Source organism: Saccopteryx bilineata, chromosome 10 (assembly GCF_036850765.1).
Source record: "Saccopteryx bilineata isolate mSacBil1 chromosome 10, mSacBil1_pri_phased_curated, whole genome shotgun sequence".
Lineage (NCBI taxonomy): Eukaryota > Metazoa > Chordata > Mammalia > Chiroptera > Emballonuridae > Saccopteryx > Saccopteryx bilineata.
In genome coordinates, this window is record NC_089499.1 from 77,453,054 (window position 1) to 77,476,540 (window position 23,487).

General features: G+C 40.6%; 1 protein-coding gene across 3 annotated transcripts in view; it reads right to left on the reverse strand.

Moving 5' to 3' along the window:
• PTPRG (protein tyrosine phosphatase receptor type G) overlaps nt 1-23,487 on the reverse strand; it is a 926,569-nt gene that overhangs the window by 340,024 nt on the left and 563,058 nt on the right. For all 3 annotated transcript variants that reach the window (XM_066245729.1, XM_066245728.1, XM_066245730.1), the window contains exon 3: nt 12,557-12,736. In XM_066245729.1, the coding sequence (XP_066101826.1) occupies nt 12,557-12,736 (180 nt within the window). The remainder of the gene's footprint in view (nt 1-12,556; nt 12,737-23,487) is intronic.

The following is a 23,487-nucleotide window of genomic DNA, read 5'->3' on the forward strand; positions in this document are numbered from 1 at the left end:
TTATGATGGCATTCCTCACAAACCTATTAAAAAACAAATCAGCCTGACCTGCGGTGGCACAGTGGGTAAAAGCATCGACCTGGAACACTGAGGTCGCCGGTTCGAAACCCAGGGCTTCCCTGGTCAAGGCACATATGGGAGTTGATGCTTTCTGCTCCTCCCTCCCTTCTCTCTCTCTCTCTCTCTCTCTCTCTCTCTCTCTCTCTCTCTCTCTCCCTTTCTCTCTCTCTCTCTCTCTGTCTCCGCTCTCTAAAATGAATAATCTAAAATAAAATAAAATAAAATAAAAAAATTAAAAAAATAAAACTAAGTTTTAAAAAACAAATCAAAATATGCAGCCTGAATAAATTAGCACTTTCAAGCTGCAGAATGCTCTCAAGAACCAGTTCACTCTAAATCATGAGAAGTCCCAGAGAATGATCTCAGAATTTCTTATCTATTTAAGAAATGAAAACAATGATCCAATAGCAGAGGTAAGTCACTCTGAATCAGGGTCTCCTAAATTTGCTTGATGGTCATAATTATCGGAGAAGGACATTCCTGGGACTAGCCCAAGACCAAGGTCTGGAACAAGATGGGAAATATGTATGATAAGCCAGATGTGACAGACACATTTTTTTATGAGAAAACTTAAACAAGAACAGAATATAAAATTTGCAGCATCTTCAAACATTAAGGAAACAACAGTGAAAAAGGTGGCCAGCGCTAGGTACTGCAATCATTGTATCTGATAAAGGGGCTAGGAAAGTGCAGTGAAAACTCTGCTCATGAAGTCACTTGTATCATTGCAGGTTAGATTTGCTTTACTGTTGCTACTCATTCTAAGTAGAAGAAAATTCGCTTTGTCCATTTAAAAGAACACATTACGAGTGTCCGTGCCCATAGGGAGCCTTAATCAAACCCTAAAAACTCTTCCCTGAAACAGGGGAAAGAGAAATTGAGATCAAATCATTTAGACTTATACTGAGAGACAATTATTTTTCTCCAAAAAAAATGTAATATACAAATGCATTAATTTTTTTTTATTTCTAAGGTAAATTCATTCATTTATTTGTCCATTCATCAAACACTGACTGGCTGCTAAATAAATGTAAGATGCCAACCAATATACTGAATGGTTTAGAATCAGAAGCCAAGCCTGTGGAAGACAAGGAAAAGCTCTCGTTTCTTTACCGTCTCATCTTCCTAAAGAAATCCCAGTTCAAGCTTCAGACAGAAATCTTGAATGAAAAGTAGGTCTTCATGAAAGATAGGGACTAGACTAGTAACCCATTTCTAAAACAATGCAATTATTTTCAGCACTTCTCTATATAAGGGAACCATTAAAAAAGCAAGTGAAGAAAACTTGCTCATATAAATCCCTTTTTATTGCATTCAAAATGCAGTATTCTTGAACTTCTAAAAAACAGTCAATGAATGTTCAATTAGAGGGATAGCAAATTAATGGGTAAAATGAAGCAAAAGCAAGTGCTTCTTATGCCAATTAAGTGCTCTGTGGCACTGTCTCACCTTCACAGCGTGCTAGTTGGAACTGTTTATGTAAAGGGTGAAATAGTAAATATTGAAGGCTTTGTGGGCCCTATGGTCCTCTGTTGAAATTACTCAACCTAGTCTTTATATTAGATGTATCCAAACACATTATATAAGTGAATGGGTCAGCCTATGTTAAATAAAGCTATTCATCCACACTGAAATTTGGATATAATTCTCATGTGTCATGGGATATTATTTCCATTCAATTTTTTTTAACCACTAAAACATGAGAAATCAAGGTGGAAGGTGTCACTTGGTGATTTCTAAAATGCAATATGATATTTTAGAAGACAAACTATTATTTTAAACCAATCTTATGCCTTAGTTCCAAAGCCAAGATACCTAGGAATGAGTGGTTTCTAAAATGCTATTGGTTACTCTTAGCCTGTCATAAATTCTATACATAATGTTTTACACCCACAGAACAGAGGAAAGCATTTTGACTGCATCTGTTACAACACACCCGGGACCTGCAGCATCTTATTAATATTTGATTTTACCTAAATCATTTATGTCTCTGTCAGGGGTAATTTTCCTTGTTTTATATGAATAATTAAAAGCATAATTAGAAAACTGCACAATCTGAAACACTAATTTCATTTTTCATTTTACAGTATTTCTCACTAGAGCACACAGCATGCTACATGTGTGCCACCCCCTCCCGAAAGTGGCTTGTATCTTGTTTACATGGAAAACTGAAAAGAGAACTTCCCCAGCTAGTGTGGAACAATTTTCTGCTACCCACTGGTCACGTGGTTAAACAACGTGCACCGAAGGTGGTTGCTTCAGAACACAATGTAGTAAGCACCATGAGCTCAGGAGATGGACAAGCCTGGGCTAAAATTCAACTGTGTCACTTAACAGTGGTGTGACCCTGGGAAAGTCACCCCATTTTTCTGTGCCTCAGCTTCCACCACTGCTCAAATGGTGCTTACATGGCCATCAATCACCCCTGAAGGAACTCACGCGTGGGAAGCACTGGGCACAGTGACAGAAACGCAGCGTGTATACACTCAATGGCTGTGCTGTCAGACTGGTTTCTCGAGACAAGGATGGGGCTCCAGTGCAGCAGAGGAGAGTGACCAAGCAGACAGAATGCTCCGTTTTCAGACCAAATTACATTTTAAAGCAGTACCGTTTTTCCCACAAAATAAAATGTTTGAGCCAGCACAGGTGTGGCTCAGACACTTGGGAGGAAATGTTAAGTGCTGAGTAGATGTTTTGAGGACAGTAAAACACAGAGAAAAATGATTTTCCTTTACTCAGTTATTCCTGTCCTTTAGTCCCATCAAGAAAAGTCCCAATTTGGTGTTAAATGCCCTCCTCACTAGCCTGATAATCATTCTTCTTTTCCTCAAAAAGTATTATGCTAGAATTTGATAATGTTGTTAAATGTGATTAGTTTTCATATATTGCAGACATTTTTTACACAAGTCTACCCATGTTATATAGCACAACTTTTCCACGATGGTGTTGATAAAAAGTTCTCTTCTAAATCCAATTTGTTAATTTAAAATAAATCAAATCAACTAAAAGCAACACTTAAATTTTAAAACAACAGCATTAAGTTGAATTTGGATAAGGTGACAGTTGGGAAGGTAACAAGCAACAGCTGAAGACGGAAGAACAACGGGCAGGAGGGGAGGAAGGAAAGGCAGCTGGGAGCGGCCTGGAGAACGAGGCCCTCTGGCTGTGAAGATGCTAAGGTGGACTGCTACTACGTCCAAGCAAATGATGGAGGGCGTGGAAGGAGCTGGGACTTCAGATCCGGGTTCCTTCACCAAGAGACCAAAATTTGTGTCAGTGGCTCTGGGGACTCTGGGGACTCTGGGACTCTGGGGACTCTGGGGACTCTGGGACTCTGGGACTCTGGGGACTCTGGGACTCTGGGGACTCTGGGGACTCTGGGACTCTGGGGTCTAAAACCTTCTGATATAAAGTGAAACTCTGAGCATGTGTGTGTGCGTGTGTGTGCTAGACAGAGAGAGCATGCACGCTGGATTCTACATCCTGAGTCTGAATCTGAATCTAGATTGACCAATGTCCAGTTATGGGAAAGGGACTGTCCTCCTTGGTGCCTCCGGTTTAGTTCTACGACACTGAAATAATAGAAGAGCAACCTCACAAATCTTATGAGAACAAAAGGGTTGACATAGGAAGACTGTTGAGAATAACTCATACGGAGATAATAGCAGAAGTATTGCACTTTATGCACTGCTTGTAGGGAGAGAAGCTGCAGCTCTCAGAGGTCCCCGTGTCTCCGGTCCCCTTCATGGTAAAGTGCTGTGCAAAGGGGCAGGAGCAGGTAGAGTCACAGCATGGAAAAGCAGTAGCATTCTTTCCAAGACACCTACCAACAATTCACAAATTAAATTCCACATGTTTATGATAAGCTGGAGTAAACAAATGTTCACAACAAAATCTAAGTAAACAGCAACAGGTGTCAAAGTTTAAATAAAAATTGATGAGAGGAAATGAGCTGCTTAATAGCTCACCTCTACCACCCCAGGCCAATTTGTAGCAATGTAAGATGGGAAAAGACTACCATTATTGGATCTTCACAGTGGGAGCCCAGACCACCTGCAATTCCAGTGTTCATCAGGGGGACGCTTTGGGTCCCTCGTGAAAAGGAAACACTCTGGCCAGCAAGTCAATACACATAAGCTCTAGGTTCCAGCCTTCTACAAACTGCCTTGTAAGCACTGACATTCGTTTTCAAATATTTACCAAGTAATTACTGGGGAATCAAAGGTAGAAAACCAGACAAAGCTCTTGCCCTCATGGATACATACATGGTCAGTGGGAAGGGTGGGCTTGCACACTCAACCAGCAACAGAAGCAAACCTGCAAGTGGGACAGGTGGTGCCAGGTGTGGCTGCAAGCCCAGACAGGAGGACAGCCACGGAGCCAGCCGAGGGGAACGCCAACGGAGCGTGCTGGGGAGTGCTGACAAGAGGCAGAACAGCAGGAAAAAGAGCTTCATGCAAAGGCCCTGTGGTGAGGGAAGTAAGTGGAAAGCTGGCGTGAACAGTGCCCACAGAGTAAAGTACTGATTAGAGAATGAGGCAGGGACAGTGAGCAGCAGTCTATATTTATCCCAAAGAGAACTGGCTAAGGAAAAACAAAACAAAACAAGACATCTTGATATGGTAGAGAGAACAAGGAAAAAAAAAAAGGAAAAGACAGACATGATCAGATTCAAACACTGAGAGAAGTCTGTCTGGCTCCTGTGTGGGAAGGTCTGGGAGGGAAGCAGCCTAGTGAGCAGGGTCCACATCATCTAGTTTAGAGAAACTGGCACGTTCCGGGAGCCAGCTCCGATGTCCGGGAGACGTCAAGCCACGGTCTTATCCTGGGTCTCAGTAAACTCACTGCTATACGCAGCCAGATGAACAAGGTGGGTGAGCTGACTCTTTAATTACATAAGACAGGAAAAACGGCAATCTAGCAGAGGGGTCTGTGCTCCCGAAAAGAAAAATGGGCTTTAATAACGACCCTCAAAATTTACGTAAGTCTACCTGTGTAATATAGCACTTGCCTTCTCATTATCTGATTGGTAAATTAGACTTCTGTCTACACAGAAACTAATTTCTATCACGTGAATGCAGGGCCCGGGCTCCTGGGTGAAATAAGGGAAATGAGTTTAGAGAACCTGAAACAGGGCTCGCAGCGCGACTCCAGGGTTGAGGGAAGCTGAGCAGTAATAGGATGAAGGAACCTCAGAATTCGGACATTTGAAATAGAAAAATTTGAAAAATAACGAGCCAAGGTACACTTAGCATATCCTAAAAGAACAAATCTTTAAATTAAATTACAATTTTTCTTATGGACAACCTTGAGCTACCTACCCAGAGATAGTCCTGAGATTATAAAGTAAGGATTAGGCAGACATAATATAAATGGTGCTAAACACCCTGGTGTTTCCAAACATCTCTCCACTTGACTGATATTATGCTTTTAAACAGAAAACTTGGCAGCCTCTTTGTGAGCAAAATGATCATTCCATTAGTAACACAAACATAACTCAGAGCTAAAGAGAAACCATGTCCCAGCAATGAGGACCCCAACTGCCCAACTGCAGAGCCCACATTTACACCTAGCCATCAGAGGTCACTCACAATGGAGCTGGGGTGGGGAAACAAAAGAATAACTATTATTTAGTAGTTTGGTATTATTAAGCATATTTGGAAACTGCAAGAAGATGTGATTGAGGACCCACTGTGCATTTCACCGGTCCAGGTGCTGCCATCAGTGCATGAGGGATAGAGAGGTTTTACTGAAATGAGGTCATACTCAAGTTTCCACAATTAACATCAAAACCTCAAGTCCATAAATACAAAAAATAAAAACACTATTAAAACTCTGGCTCTGATCCATGGCCAGCAGTAAGGAAGGAAGACAGGAAAAAAGAGATAATAGGGGGCCAAACCTATATAGTAGCAGAGGAGACAGAGACAGGACACAGAGGAGGGGAAGTCAGCGAGGTGACATACAAGGAGGGGCGAGAGGATGGAAATGCAGAACAGTGCCAGTTTGGAGAGCTACAGGAAAAACACACATCTACACCATCGACAGAACAGGAACAGAAAGCCCGGCTGGAAAGATAAGAAGACAAACACATGCACCCAGACTTCCTGGACTCTTCCTTACCAATCTCAAGACTAGGCTTTTCCATTTATGTTATTACCCTTACTAGTACTGATCAATCACATCGTGAGTGAGGGCTAAATATTCAAATCCATCAAGTTGGGAGAAAGTAAAGCTTCACTGAGATGCCACTGTAAGCCCTGTAAGGTGCTCATAATGGCTTTCAGGCGCTCTCAGACTTGAATAGTTTCCCACCAACCTTAGAAAACAGCACTGATTCTACAGGGCAGCGCAGAGGCAACCTGTAAGCTTGAGCTGAACTGCAGGGACTCAGAGAACTCAGCATTTCTTTTCATATCAGACATTTGCTAGGCCCTTGGAAGAGCCTTGCCCTGTGGGTGGGTAAAGGCACAGGGCCAAATGCTCCTTTTAAACAGGCAGGGGTCATGTGCTCGATTAGGGAGTAGCATGTGGAAACTGAAGTTGTTAAGATTTTATAATTCTCTTTATACCAGCCAGCAATGACATTGTTCTTTCCTTAGTTTAGGTCTGTGGGTTCTTAGGATGCTATTGTATTATAAAAGTTCCAAGGGCCAGGAAAAATAAAGTGAATGTGGCAGCCTCCTAAACTTTGTCTAAATTTCAGGTGCTCACAACTTACTAAGTAAGGATGTGTTCCTGACCTACTGGTCCTCACCTAGTTTCTCCACCACAGATCTATTTTTATTTTTTAAGTAATTTAATTTATTGATTTTAGAGAGGGTGGGGGAGAGAGGGAGAAAAAGAGAAACACAGATTTGCTGCTCTGCCCACTTAAGTGTATTCACTGGTTGATCTTTTCATGTGCCCTGACCTGGGATGGAACCCGCAACCTTGGCATATTGGGATGACATTCTAACCATCTGAACTATTCGGCCAAGGCACAATCTACTTTTACTAATTTAAACAACTTTTTCTTGAATTCTTCTAAGCCAGACACTGTGGTATATGATATTTGTCTAATAAGAGAGAATGCGGGTAAAGAAAAAATATACAGTAAACAGAAATAAAATGGCAAAATGGAAGTAACAACATACATTATGACAAATGTATTTAGTATCTGCTTTTGGTGTGGAATAAAAGAAAAAGTGGTAAAAATAAAACCCCCAAAAGCCCTCAAATGCTTAAAATACTTAGGAGGCCAAGGCTTATTAACACATATCAGAAGCACCATCTAAGTCTTAAATTCTGATAATTTAGCTATAAGCTAATTCTAAAGACAGCAAGATTATCTTAAAATGTTCTTGATGAATGCATTATCTTTTCATTCTACAAAAATGAAAGAAAGGGAAATAACTTTGGATGAGATCGAATGAGAACTGGCACAATAGACAGTCATGGCCCCTCAGGAAGAAACAGAGAGATGCTATCTGTGCTATCTGTCTTGTAAAGATATTTTAGACAACTTTTGAGAAGTTGCTTGCTCTATTGATTATGCTGGATTGGATATATAGCACTCTCAGGGGGTTAAGACAGATATGAGCACTAAAGCTGTTTTATGGGAAAGTTACTGTCTATGTGTACTAAGCTGCTTTAAATATTAACTTTCTATATTCATATTTTAATATCCAAAAGACACTCTATTCTACAGATAAGTGGCCTATAATTTCCATCAGAAAAAAACCAAATATCCCTTCCTGAATATACTTTCTAAAAGTACAAGCTTCAAGAAAGACTTCTGGAGAAGAAAACTGTGTTGCTTAAAAAAAAAAATCAATGATTAAAGTTTTTTTCTTCATCTAGGCATGCAAATTAGATATAGAATAAATGTAACAAAGACAGATCCCGTGGCTTATGACATGAGGTTTTGTTAAACTTTTAATTTTTCTGGTAATTGTAGATTCACATGCAGTTAAAAAATAACACAAAGGCCCTTGTCCTCTTTTTCTAGTTTTTCCAAATAGAAACATCTCACAAAACTATAGTACAATAATAAATGTTTTTTAGACTGATGTTTTCAGGTTGCTTGTCAATACTATTCCCTGTGTATATTATCAACCTGACTTAATTTGTACACAGCACCTTGCACTGGACACGAACTGTTGTTATTCAATTGAATTGATGTGATCCATGCATAATAGACAAGGCAACTGAATCTTCATTTCTCTAAAACATTGGAAAATTTATGAACTCACTTGGCACTTTAAAGATTACAAAATCAGAGAAGTTTCTAGGTTTGTACTTACCAAACATATACAAAGAACAACACAGGTTGATTTCTGTACCCAAGTTTCTAAACCACCACATACTGAAATCTTTCTGGAAAAACAATTCCACATACTTCTTTAAAATTGCCTATAAATGGTTGCCACTTAAAAAAACAACAACACACTCCTACAAAATCATTTTAGATTATTTATGAGATCTTGGCCTATCTATTTTTTTTTAAATTTTTAATTTTATTTTATTTATTCATTTTAGAAAGGAGAGAGAGAGGGAGAGAAAGAGGGAGAAGAGAGAAAGAGACAGAGAGAGAGAAGGGGGAGGAGCAGGAAGCATCAACTCCCATATGTGCCTTGACCAGGCAAGCCCAGGGTTTCGAACCAACAACCTCAGCATTTCCAGGTCAACGCTTTATCCACTGCACCACCACAGGTCAGGCTCTTGGCCTATCTAGTATGGTGTTATGCATTTTACAATAGTAAGGACAGTTTCGGAAGCCAAAAAAATTTTTTTCTATGTGTCAAAGCTGCACTTCTTTAGAAATTTTCTGAGACCATTCATATTTGGAGAGCTGTGTCTAAAATCAAGACCAAGCTCTCATAGATATGCAACAAGTTGTGGATCACTCTGGGAAGTCAGCAGAGTGACAGACTGATAATCAGCTTCTGGAAGACCAAGGTCATGAATCCACTTGCATTGAGTGAACCCTATATTTGTCTGAAACCTGTCATTGGCGATACCAAGCTGAAAGCTGTCAGGGAAATGTTATCTTTGCAGAAGGCTGTCAAGCATTGCAAGTCAAGTGGAAAACAGTATCAGAGAGTTCGGTGAATTGCCTTTGGCAGGCTTCTGGGATGTGGCACTGAGGTAGCACTCAGCTCCAAGATCCGATTACACCCTGTGTGGTAAAGCTGTGGTCCATCACAGTCAGGTAGTCTGAGGCGTAACACTCCCTTCACAGTACAGTACTCCAACGGACACTATTTGATATACAAAGCAGGAACACCGGTAGAGAAATTCTGAATTGCAACAGTAAGTACACATCCCCATTGGGAGAGTGGAGGAATGTTGAAAATTATGCACAAATAACAAAATAGTACAAGTTTCTGCTACACAGCTACTAAAATGGGTGAATCAAGGACAGGACAGGGTAGCCTGCTCTAAAAGCGCAAATAAGAATGGTTTATGAGGACATTATGAAAAAGAGCCTAAAGCCAGGAATCACTGTGGTGAGTGAGTGAGAAACAATTCTGTGAACAAATCAAGCCAGCCCAAAGCAATCAACCCTGCATAATCTCAGACAAATGCTGCTTTGGAGGAGAAAAATAGATCCTGAAAGTGGCACGTGCAGCCAGTTAGGTTAAAAGAAAAGGCAACTCAGGCCCTGGCCAGTTGGCTCAGTGGTAGAGCGTTGGCCTGGCGTGCAGGAGTCCCGGGTTTGATTCCCCGCCAGGGCACACAGGAGAAGCGCCCATCTGCTTCTCCACCCCTCCCCCTCTCCTTCCTCTCTGTCTCTCTCTTCCCCTCCTGCAGCTGAGGCTCCATTGGAGCAAAGTTGGCCCGGGTGCTGGGGATGGCTCTGTGGCCTCTGCCTCAGGCGCTGGAGTGGCTCTGATTGCCGCAGAGCGACGCCCCGGATGGGCAAAGCATCGCCCCTGGTGGGCATGCGGGGTGGATCCCGGTCAGGCGCATGCGGGAGTCTGTTTGACTGCCTCCCCGTTTCTGGCTTCGGAAAAATACAAAAAAAAAAAAAAAAGAAAAGAAAAGCAGCCCTTTGGGCCCATTCATCTGTGACCCACAAAATGAATGGGCCCAAAGGGCTGCTGGTGAAGACATTTTAGTTCAGCATGAGGGCTTCAGGCAGCCAAGGTTCCTAAAGGAATTACTAAGAACAAAAGGATCATGGGGGAGGGAGAGCAAAGGGGTAGGGCAGGGGGGAGATTCTTATTGGAATGAGTTAGGGTTATAAGAGTTCAGACATAAGAAAATGAAATATAAACAATATCTTAAGCACTAATAGAAGCACAGGAAATACTGAGCAGCGATGTATCATGACATCCCAATGTCCATTTTCAGACACTGGGGCACAGCAAAGCATTCTCTACTACTTCAACTATAACTAATAGTTGTACAATAGTGAGTAACAGAGAGGCAGCTCTTTGCATTAGCAATGATGAGAATGTGATGTTTCATATTCACAGATCCCCAAAGCCAAATTCACAGAGGTGGATAAAAGAAAGCAGGATAATCAAATTCTTGTCTGATCCACAAAGGGATGAGAAATTGGTCATCTGCATCTAATATACTAATGTTAACAAAGCAAAATCTAAAGGAAGAATTTATTTCAATTTGTGCATTTGTACAGCATGTCTAGTAAAACTTTATGCAATGATAGAATGTTCTCTCTCTGTGCTGTCCAATATGGTAGCTGCTAGCCATGTCTACTGAGCACTTGAATGGTGGCTAGTACAATACTATTCAAGGGGAAATACCAAGTCAATGCAATCCATACCAAAATCCTAATGACAGTTTTCATTTCAGAAATAGTAAAAACAGTACTACAATTCCTATAGAAGTACAAACGATCTCAAATAGCCAAAACAATCCTGACAAAAATCAGAACAAAACTGGAATATTATACTTTCTGATTTCAAATTATACTACAAAGCTACAGTAATCAAACAGTCTAGTGCTTGCATAGAAAGAGACACAGAGACCAGTGGGACAGAATCTAGAGCCCAGAAGTAAACCTACGTGCACACAGTCAACTAATATTTGACAGGGGAGCCAAGAATAAAGAAAAAATAGTGCTGTCAATAAATGATATGAAAAACTGAAATATTCACATGCAAAGAATGAAAGAGGACCCCTATCCAGACCAATAACAAGTATCACATAACTAGAAATAGATTAGTGTAAAGCCTTAGGGTTGGGGGGCTAGGTAAAAAAAGATGAAGGAATTAAGAAGTTCAAATTGTTATAAAACAGTCACAGGTAAGTAAAATTCAGCAAAAACATACTGTGATAACTATGTACGGTGCCAAGGGGCAGAGGCGGATGAAGGTCGGATGAGGCCCCGGGCACAGAAGAGAATATTGGGCCCCTTAAAAAAAGAGAGAGAGAGACAGGGAAAATAAAAATACATGTTAACGATATTTTTAAATAAATAAAAAATATTATGTACTATTAATGTTAAAATTGCACATATGAAACCAAACTTGGTATCACTAGAAAAAAGTGTAAAGTTGGGGTTTTGCGGGTCCCTTCAGAAGTCGGGGCCCAGGGCGCATGCCCGATATACCCGCCATTAAATCCGCCTCTGCAAGGGGGTACTTGACTTATTGGGGGCATTCTTTGTAAATTATATAAATGTCTAAAAACTATGCTGTATACCCAAAACTAATATAATTTAAAATATTAATTATAATTTTAAAATATTGTTAGAAGAAAAAGGGAGAAATGGATTAAACCTTTAAATCTCAAACTGCAAAATTCAGGAAAAATAAAGCATAAAGTTTCTCGATGCTGGTCTTGGCAATTTGGTAATTAGATGACACCAAAAACACATGCAACAAAAGCAAAAAAGTAAACAAGTGGGACTACATGAAACTAAAAAGCTCTTCACAGCAAAAGAAATAACCAACAAAATAAAAAGGCATAATGTTACATGTCAATTACATTTCAATACACCTTAAAAAAATGAAGTGAAATGACCTGCCCAGAAGAAAACCTCACCGAGATCTGAATGTGTACCTTCTCTGCTTTCAAATACTGCCAGTGGACAACCCAGCAAAGAGGGGTGGGGGAGGCTGCATGCGGCTAGTAAAACTGAGGGAGTGAATTGTAATCTTATTTAATTTTAATTAATAAGAATTTAAATAGCCACATGTGGCCAGTGACCACTGTATTAAACACAACTAATTTTTGAAAGTCCATTCTATATACTTTATCTATATTGATTCATTTAAAACTTATAATCCTAGGAGGTGACACAATTTTATTATATTTTTTAAAAATATGAGGCACAGAGTGTTTGAGATATTTGCCCAAAATCACACAGCTTGTCAAGGAACAGGTTGCTTCTCCAGCTCCGGGCTGACCGCAAGGCTCTCACTCAGCTGCCCATTCTCTATAGCTCTGTCGAGTCCATGGGAGAGTGAGTGATGGCTCAGGTAGATACCTGGCACATTCAGAAACATTTCATGGTGTTTGTGGACAGGTATAAAAGGTCTACCTGTTTTCCCTGTGTTCTTCATCCAGGTCTTGTTAGAAGACTCACTGTCGAAGCCATCCAGTTGCAGCTCCTGGTACTCTTCACCAACACGAGCACGCTGGTCCACAATGTCTATAGGAGACTGGTGATGGCCCCCACAGCTGACACTGGACGTCACCCAGTGCTCAGGCCCATAGGCACCTGTGGAAAGAAACAATATTCAATTCTCAGGGTTTAAGGGTCAGAGATGGAACAAATAAGATGTAGGAAGTCAAGTCCTGTATCTGCCACAGTATATTCTCCTACATGTCCCCAACCCCAAACTGTCAGTGCAAGGGAACTATGAAGCCAAGCCATTTGCTGATAGGACAGGAAGATTTAAGAAAAGATACGTTACTTAAGATAGTTGGCTACTTAATTTGTAATCAAACATTTGCTGAATTTATCAGTAACCAGGTTAAAAGATTTGAGAATAAGGTCTGTCAGACTTATTCACATTTCTTAAAATTTTCACTGTTTCCCAAAATTAGCAAAGCATTTAAGCACCAAAAACACTTAAAAAAAAACACAACTTCCTTCGTAGTTCCTAGGAATCGGTAAACCAGAAAAGAAAAGCATTAAAAATGAAAGCAACACAACACGGATAAGCGTCATTACAAATAATGCAGGCAGTGAGACAGGGTTTTCCTTTGGTTAACTGTGGAAGATTTCAAAATTGGGCCAGAATTTGTACACACGTGAATTGAGGCACTCACCTGTTGTGGACCCCTCTCTGTCATAGGAGACGGAAATATAAAGTTACCTTCAGATTGGACTTAGCCCTTATATAAATAAAGACTTTTTGGGGACAGATGCCACAGAAACAAAGGAAGAGACTACAGCTATAAGGCACAGTCCTAATGGGCAGCAGTCTGGGCAGGAAACACACTGTAAGTGCTTCTCTGCCTTATTTGGAAATGATTTATTCTGGGAGCAATGTCTCTTAAATTATTACTAGTTCTGAAATTTTTCTGCATCCAACCTTTAACTTTTTTCGCATGACAAAGCAGAAGTACCTGATTGAAAAAAAATCCTTTATTGTAAAGATTAAGATTAAAACCCTTTTTGAGAGTTGACATGAAGGTAAGTCTAACCTTCACAATTTTTATGAGAGCACTCAGGTTACCCACTCAATGAAGTGTAGTATGTGTGTATACATACAAACGCGCACTCATGTGCTCTTAGGATTTTTAGCCTTACATTTCTTCACATATCAGACAGAAGAGAATAATGGCCAAAGTGACTTTAGGAAACCAAGCCATCCAACAACCCATAGTTTTGCACCTTGCATTATACCAAAGCTTATAAGATAGAAGACAAAAATACCTAATGCTAAGCGCCTCCCTACCACTAAGTAAGAGCTCAAACCTATGCGTAACTCACCACCACATACTTATTTCCCATGGACTTCCCTACCTTCCTAAATCTGATTGAGCTCAGAGCTGATATAAACAACAGTACCATGAAAAAAGGTACACAGAAGGTCTTTTGGGTTATGGTAATGGAAGCTTCAGGGCAGCAAGAACTGACAGCTCCCTAAAAATGATTCAGTATTGTTTCTCTGGCAAATAACTCAGCCTTATTCTATACCTGGATCATTTTCCCCAATCTTCATCCAAATAGTTATACAGAAGATGTCATCAGAAAAAAAATATGTTCAATGATTGACAAAGATTTAGCAACCTCGGAGTAATTCTCAAAATCTTTTACAACTGCCATAACACTTTCTAGAAAACATGCACCATCATCTTCACTGTAGGACTCCAGCTAAATTTGGAACAAAGTCTTTCCACTCATGTTGTTTTGATTCTTGGCCAAAGTCCCTGAGGATCATGATGAGTCATAAAGGAGCAGTGCATTTGCATGTATTCTAGACAAACTTTATTTTCATGTTGCAACAATATATTTGAAGAATGAAAAGGAGAAGAAATAGGACCTATTGAGTGGCTCCAAATATCCTGATCACTCTTTAAATTCTCTTCCAGGTGCCCAAAAAAGTTCACTGAGAAGCTGAATTAAGTGACTGTTGATATATTTGATGGCTGGCCAAAATGTAAATTTTGGTTAGCAACAGTTGGGCTGACATGTTCAAAATATGGAAACTGATAGTTTAATATTGTGTGTGTGTGTGTGTGTGTGTGTGTGTGTGTGTGTGTGTGGTGTAATGCTTTTTGGAAACTCAATATTACAATAAAATTATACTCAGTAGAAAAAAGTGCCTGGTATGTGAGACCCCAAAAAGAATACAAGCCAGACATCTGTAAAAACACAGACACCTGATAATGAACAATCTGATAAAAAAGATACTCTACAACCTCTGAAAAGTGCTTGATGTTCATACTATTTCTCATAATCTGCTGCACATGGGGAAATAGAATTTAGCATTCTCTCTATCTAACTTGGGTTCAGACCAGTGGGATTCATTAATTCACTGGTACAATCTGAAGATTTAAGCCGACTACATGCTTGCTTTCATACTTCCAACCAATATACATTCAAGTGCCATTTTAATTGAAACTGATCTTCCACTTCAGATTTTAAATTAATTCTTCTTTGGAGTGCTTCATGCTCCAGACACTCTTGCCTTGCACAAACCCCAATGTCATTAGTTGAGGATATAGAACCTTTTTTCCAAGAGTGTGAGTATTGATTACCTATTCTCACGTCGAAGCTCCATTGCTATCCCACACTGTATAAATCTCTTCGGTTCTGAGACACTTTATAAAGGTCTGAGAATTATATCATTAATCATTTGCAGTTGCCCACGTCTACCAGTACTGAATGCTTTGTTTTTCAAAACTCTGAATAAAAATGCTTTCAAGTTAAAAAGATGACATTAAATAAAGACTATGGCTAACTGAAACTTGGTCTTTTGAGGGGGCAAAAAAAAAGATGAATCATCAAGAAAACTTCCTCTCTCAGGTATGACATTACCCATCTAAAATAAGAAAAAAAGTCATTCACACTTTAGTTTCTCCTTAGGAGTCTTGCTTGAATGAGCAGGAAATTCGCTTTTTGGCAACTGGACCTATTTGGAACAACTCCCACTCTGACATGGCATGGCAAGCTAACATACAAGGCTGTGTTCTCACAAGGGGAGGAGTGAGGACGGGGTACAAACCACAGGGCAGTCTGGACTGCTAAAAGGAATTTCCCATGTTGAGATCTTATAGGAATGAGATCTTGATAGAGACATACTGCCAACGTATCAGTACCAAAATTATCTAACAGTTTAGATTGAGTTTCTCACTCAACTGTGTTGAGAAATATTTTCTTTTTAATGAATTCAACAAATGCACCTGAAGCCCCTGGCTCAAGGCTTGATCTCAGTGTAAATATACCCTCATCAAGGAGTCTTCTGTAGCACCACCCTGTAGTATGTCCTTGGTTTCCTCTGGACAGCTTATTACTACTGTAATTTATTGTTTATCTCTTACTGATTGTCCTCACCACTAGATGTTTACTCCATGAGTACAGTTTCCCTCTCCATCTTGTTCAACTTTATTCTAGCCTATCACAGGGCCATATATAGTTTCTTTGGTGTTTGTTTTGTTTGTTTTTGACACAAATACATGAATTACAAGACAAGATTAAAGAGTTGCATCATTCTGTTCTCTAGTGATACTAGAGCATATTTTCTGTGTATTCTCTTGATTTTAATATTATACATGTATCTTCTAACTTATTATAACTCTTCCTCACTCCTTTCATCTCAACAATCAAAATGTCTAATTTAAATATAAATATTTCTTTCCCTATTTATTAACACATTAAATTTGTCTGAATGGTGAAAAGTAAAATGAGCTGCAAATAGGAATCTGTGTGGTGATTTAACAAGCCCACCAAAGGTGACTGTTCTTTTTTTTTTGAAGCTGGAAATGGGGAGAGACAGTCAGACTCCCGCATGCGCCCTACCGGGATCCACCTGGCACGCCCACCAGGGGCAAAGCTCTGCCCACCAGGGGGTGATGCTCTGCCCCGATCAGAGCCACTCTAGCACCTGGGGCAGAGGCCAAGGAGCCATCCCCAGCGCCCGGTGGAGAAGCAAATGGGCGCTTCTCCTATGTGCCCTGGCCGGGAATCGAACCCGGGTCCCCCACACGCCAGGCCGACGCTCTACCGCTGAGCCAACCGGTGACTGTCCTTTTTAAAAGAAATAAATGTGCTAGAACTTTGCTTTCAATGCCTTTTTGTGAAACATGATTATTTTGTAAGCTCTCTTATTCTTTTTTTGTTTTAACGAAGTTCCCTAATCAAAGAAGATCAATCAAGGAGAAAAATTAGTCTTGTTACTCAATTCATCATTGTGTTTATTTAAATATTGATTAACAGTCACACTGCGGAGAAATGGCTGTCCCAGTTCCCCTGGGCAACAAAAGCTGCCTGCAGCTCAGTTTTCTCATCTGTACAATGAGGGAAATTAATGGTGTCCACAACAAGGGTGGCTGTGAAGATTTTATGAGATAACCCATGTAAAGTACCGTAATTATAACACTGCCAAACAATAAAACTCAGTAAGTGGTGGCTGCTATGATAATTGCCATTGTTACTGTGTTATAAAACAAGCAGCAAGCCCTGGAGAACCTGACTATGTGATGGAAGAAACAGATACATAGTCCAACCAAGGGCTAAGGCAGGTGTAGGCAGGCAGTCTGAGGCATACAAAAAGAGAGAAGAGGGACCCTACGTGAGGACAGGATTTAGAGAGAAGGTGACACTTAAAGGGACTCATTCCCTGAAGCACAGAAAAGTTTACTAGGCCCTGGTGCTTCCCACTTGGGCCGAGGACAAGAATCCAATGACACTTCTGTGAGAGGGACTTAATCCCTGCACCAGCTAGATTTAGTGACTAGCTTTCAAAGAAGAGAACCAGGACAAAGCAGCTTCCGGTAGAGAGCTCTTGTAAATAAACGCCACCTTAGCCAAGTAGGAAGCGTTAATATCACTTGTGACATGGATTTTTGGGCACATCTGGTAAAAAGTGATAAGAGGGGCACATGATGTCTGTGCGATTTCTTCTAAATATCTGTAAGCCTGGTCTAATCAAGGGAAACATCAGATAAATCCAAACTGAGAAACATTCTGGAGGATACTTGGCCGATACTCCTCAAAAATGCCAATGTCAGCCCTGGCCGGTTGGCTCAGTGGTAGAGCGTCGACCTGGCATGCAGGGGACCCAGGTTCGATTCCCGGCCAGGGCACATAGGAGAAGCGCCCATTTGCTTCTCCACCCCTCCCCTCTCCTTCCTCTCTGTCTCTCTCTTCCCCTCCCGCAGCCGAGGCTCCATTGGAGCAAAGATGGCCCGGGCACTGGGGATGGCTCCTTGGCCTCTGCCCCAGGCGCTAGGGTGGCTCTGGTCCCGGCAGAGCGACGCCCCGGAGGGGCAGAGCATCGCCCCCTGGTGGGCAGAGCGTCGCCCCCTGGTGGGCGTGCCGGGTGGATCCCGGTCAGGCGCATGCGGGAGTCTGACTGTCTCTCCCTGTTTCCAGCTTCAGAAAAATACAAAAAAAAAAAAATACAAAAAAAACAAAAAAAAAAAAAAGCCAATGTCATGAAAAGCAAGGAAAGACTAAAAAACTGTTACAGACCAAAGAAGACTAAGGAGTCATGACAAAAAAGGCAATGCGGTGTTCTAGACAGGTGGAACGAAACATGGAAATTGGTGGGAAAACTCATTGTTACCTAATGTATGGCTCATTTGTACATTAAAAGAACCCCCCTTCTACCTGAGCTCTTCATGGAGTTTGAAGTTCAGCTAAAAGGTCAAACAACATTGTTTGTTTCCTCATGATCCTTGTGTATATATGGTCATTTTGGTAGTTACTCTGAAACACAATTAAGATATAGTTATGAAACTGCACAGAAACCAAATAAAATCTAAGTTTTCTTAAATGAGTTATATGTTAATATCCAGATTTTACTGGATTCACTGTGAAAATCCTTAGGGGCAGATCTAAGGCCTGAGAGATGAAGGAGATAGGCAGTGATTTATAGGTGATGCTGGGATTGTTGTCCTCTCCTCTGCATGAAAAGAATTTGCATAAAGCAAGGCTAAAGGAAAAGAGAGGAACACAGCAAGCTTATGGCTGATAGTCATTTAGTTAAGGTTATGTAAAACCCTATAAAGTGGAAGAAATTCACCTTTAAAAATTACAGTTGGCCTGACCTGTGGTGGCACAGTGGATAAAGCGTCGACCTGGAAATGCTGAGGTCGCCGGTTTGAAACCCTGGGTTTGCCTGGTCAAGGCACATATGGGAGTTGATGCTTCCAGCTCCTCCCCCCCTTCTCTCTCTCTGTCTCTCCTCTCTCTCTCTCTCTCTGCCTCTCCCTCTCCTCTCTAAAATGAATAAATAAAAAAAAATTACAGTTAAGGAACAACGTTGTTACCTTAATGTACAGCTCATTTGTACATTAAAAGAACCCCCTTCTACCTTCTGTGTGTGCCATTAACAAGCCACATACTTTCCTCACTTTGAGATGCTCCAATTCAGTAGACCAGCAACAGAAAGACGAATCTCTATAGTAGGGTGAATAAATCACACGACTGGAGATGAATTCTAACTGGCCTGTGGAAGGCAGAAAGAATTCCCCAAGTGCAAATCATGGCAAATCCTGTAAAGCTGAGCCCTGCCTGAGCCCACCTACCTGACTGTCCATGTTTCTTGAAGGCAGATTTAAACCAGAGGCCATGATTGGTGTGCATACATTTTGAACCAAACCAGTTCTTCCTTTCAAAGAAAAGTAAAATAAAAACCTGATACAAACATTTCATTTTGTCTACTACCTCCAGCGATATTACTTGAGAAGTCCAAATATAAACACACAGAAACTGGTTAGCAAACAAATTCTCTACAATTTAACTGTCTCACTTTAATAAAGTTTACTATTAATACTAACATGAGAAAAAAAAGGATTACTTGGAAGAATATAAATCACACTTTTCCTTAAAAGCAAGGAATTTAAAATATCTACCTATGATTTGTGTTCGAAACAATGGTTTCTTTAAATACATAAGAGGTTCTTTGCAGAAAATAAACATATACCTTGAATTTATTTTACCATAATACATTTAAATAATGGTTTTTATTCACTAATAAAAAGCCATTAAAAATAATGAATTCTGTCTGACTCTAATTAAAAACAAAACTAATATACATGTTATGTGCTGTTTCTAGTCAAATATGCCTATTAATGCCTCCCTCGAGGAATTTATATTGAAAAGTATTCCAGATCCAGGGTTATAACTCTGTATCCTGTTGTCTACTTTTAACCAACAGCAACAGTCCAAAAATGTGTGTCTTTACTTTGTTACTTAATAATATAATTAATGCTTTTTCTCCCAAGTCAAAAACACATCTCTAAACTATTTCATGTTTTAATTAAAAAGCTTTATGGGATTTAGCTTATGATTCTTCTGCATTCTCTACTCCTGGTAACTTAATTATCTTCTGTGCATCAATTTTTGCATATCTGAAAAGTAAAAGTGCTAAAAAAAAGCATTCATATTGCTGATCTCTACTGTTTTCTTTTTATTTATGTATAATTATAAAGTTGTTCAATGCTGTTGATAGGAATATTCCCTTTTTTTTTTTTTTTTTCCTGAAGCTGGAAACGGGGAGAGACAGACTCCCGCATGCGCCCGACCGGGATCCACCCAGCACGCCCACCAGGGGCGACGCTCTGCCCACCAGGGGGCAATGCTCTGCCCCTCCAGGGCATCGCTCTGCCACGACCAGAGCCACTCTAGCGCCTGGGGCAGAGGCCAAGGAGCCATCCCCAGCACCCGGGCCATCTTTGCTCCAATGGAGCCTTGGCTGCGGGCGAGGAAGAGAGAGACAGAGAGGAAGGAGGGGGGTGGGGGTGGAGAAGCAAATGGGCGCCTCCCCTATGTGCCCTGGCCGGGAATAGAACCCGGGTCCCCCGCACGCCAGGCCGACGCTCTACCGCTGAGCCAACCGGCCAGGACCTATTCCCATTTTTAAGTCCGTTAAGAAAATAAATTTATCTTCCAAGTAATAAAATAGTTTGAAAAGTTTTATTTTTAATTTTTAGGCATAAAAACTTAATTCCCCCATTTCACATCAGTAGTGTGTGTTTTTTTGTTGTTGTTGTTGTTGTTTTTGTATTTTTCTGAAGCTGGAAATGGGGAGAGACAGTCAGACAGACTCCCGCATGTGACCGACCGGGATCCACCCGGCACGCCCACCAGGGGGTGACACTCTGCCCCTCTGGGGCGTCATTCTGTCCCGACCAGAGCCACTCTAGCGCCTGGGGCAGAGGCCAAGGAGCCATCCCCAGCGCCCGGGCCATCTCTGCTCCAATGGAGCCTGGCTGCAGGAGGGGAAGAGAGAGACAGAGAGGAAGGAGAGGGGGAGGGGTGGAGAAGCAGATGGGCGCTTCTCCTGTGTGCCCTGGCTGGGAATCGAACCCGGGACTTCTGCACACCAGGCCGACGCTCTACCACTGAGCCAACCGGCCAGGGCCATCAATGGTGTGTTTTAAGTTAACAATCAATAACTAACCATGGTACCAAAATGTATCACACAATAAAACCAGAAATTGGAACTACTTTATTCACTTTTTTAAAAGGAAACTATTATTTGTTTCATTTCCCAGGCTCGTTATTTTAGGACTGAATGTTAAAACTAATGTCAGGTCAAATGTGAAACAGCACAGAACTTCAAATTGGGATTGCCAGATTCTAATCCTGATGCTGAAGATCTCTCCAGAGCCTATTTTATCATTCTAAAAAATGGGAGTATTACAAAAAGTGAAAAAGAAGAAGAAATAACTACCTTGGAGTTCAGAGCCACAGACACATAGCCTGATTGATTAGTGATGTCTGCATAAGCAAGTGAGGTTATAGAAGTAAAGCATGCACCATGAGCATGCATGCAGTTCACAGACCAGAGCATCATAAAGGTCCCTCAGCCTGACCAGGCAGTGGCTCAGTGGATAGAGCGTCGGACTGGGATGCAGAGGACCCGGGTTCGAGACCCCGAGGTTGCCAGCTTGAGTGCGGGCTCATCTGGTTTGAGGAAAAGCCCACCAACTTGAACCCAAGGTCACTGGCTTGAGCAAGGAGTTACTTGGTCTGCTGAAGGCCCGCGGTCAAGGCACATATGAGAAAGCAATCAATGAACAATTAAGGTGTTACAACACGCAATGAAAAACTAATGATTGATGCTTCTCATCTCTCTCCGTTCCTGTCTGTCCCTGTCTATCCCTCTCTCTGACTCACTCTCTGTCTCTGTAAAAAATAAAATAAATAAAAATTAAAAATAAAGGTCCCTCAAAGACAAAGTTGTCTGTATCTGGGATTAAAGTGATATCTCTCAAGTTTAATCTACCACATCCAAATATGCAATCAAAATTTCTACTACTAATTAAAATGGTTTATTCACTCAAAGTCTAATATTATTTAATGTTGGGCCAACTTTATTTTTGCTTTTTGTGCATATTACATGAAATTAGTTACCAAAAGCATTTGAGCTCTATGTAAATAAAAAGTCACAATTCTTGTTGTTCAATGCCAAACATATGAAGTGTTTATAAAATCAGTAAGTTTGTTGCAGACCTAAAGTTTTCAAACTTCAAGTCAAATTTTTCTTCAAGCAGTCAAGATTCTCCATATGACAAAGATCTATTCTTTCAGAATTCTGACTGTCCCATGAAACTTAAACTAGCACTCAAAGACTGAAAAGGCTATGTGGCTTAGTGTAACAAACACCAGGTAAGAAGACTAGAAACCTGAATTCTAGATCAACGATGTGAATAACCTTTAGCTAACATGTTAGTGTTAAGTACTGTATGATTACCTATCCACAAGGACAAGATGAATTAGCAATGCCTGCCAAGGGTACAGAAGACCAAGTGTTGACAGCCATGTCTCAAACTCGCTTGTTTCATTCCAGTTCCAGCTCTGTAAAGTGGAGCTGAATGAAGCAATGGTCAACTTACAATGATTTAATTTCTTTGCACACAAATTATAAGATTGTATCATATCATCTCTAAAATTCTGAAGAGTTCTAAATTCTATAAAACATCTCTTACAATATTTGGAAGTATCAAATAGCCACAGAAAACATTTATTAATAGTGTAACAAACATTCAACCCTACTGAACACATTTCTAAAAATAACCACAGGGATGTGGTGAGGATTAAATAAATGATTACATACAGAGCAAGCCCAAGTACCTTTGTTCAGAGCCTAAAGGAAGAACTACCTTCCTACCTGAAGGTAAACGAAGAAGAGAAAGAAAGTGGACTGAAGAGAAACCAAAAGGGAATCAGCTGGAGGCTAAAGCTGAAAAGTAAAAAAAAAAATAATAATAATAAAATAAATAAAATGGAGGTAGGGCCTGATCAAACCATTCCTAAAATTTAAATTTTATCTGTAGACTTTTCAATTTTAAAGATATTTTTACTTAAAGGAGCTCGAGTAAGCTTTCTGCGATTTGCAACAAAAAAATATGAGATATAATCAGAATGTTGGTTTGAAAAGACCAACAAACACTAAGTTACTCAATTCTTTCTACATTCATCACTAAGACGAAAACGTCAAATTATGAGATAAAAATCAGGAATGCATGCTGGATGAAATATATAGGGATAACATCTCATGAGCCCATTTCCCTCCTCTCTTTCTTCTGACCCTCTTTCCCTGTAGAAAAGGAATAATCTTGGATAAGGGTTTAAAGATCTCATTTAGACAAAAGGAGAGCGAACATGCTCTCAAGACCCTTGATGTCAAGTCTTACTTTTGGTAACACTAGGGCCACGGGATAAGAATCCCCAAAAGACTTAATGGGAACAGCTGCCTCTCACCAGCCTTCTGCCTCTGAGCAGAGCCTCAGCACAAGCGTTCATGCAGGAGAGACTGGCTGAGGGACCATGCTTTATTCTCAAAG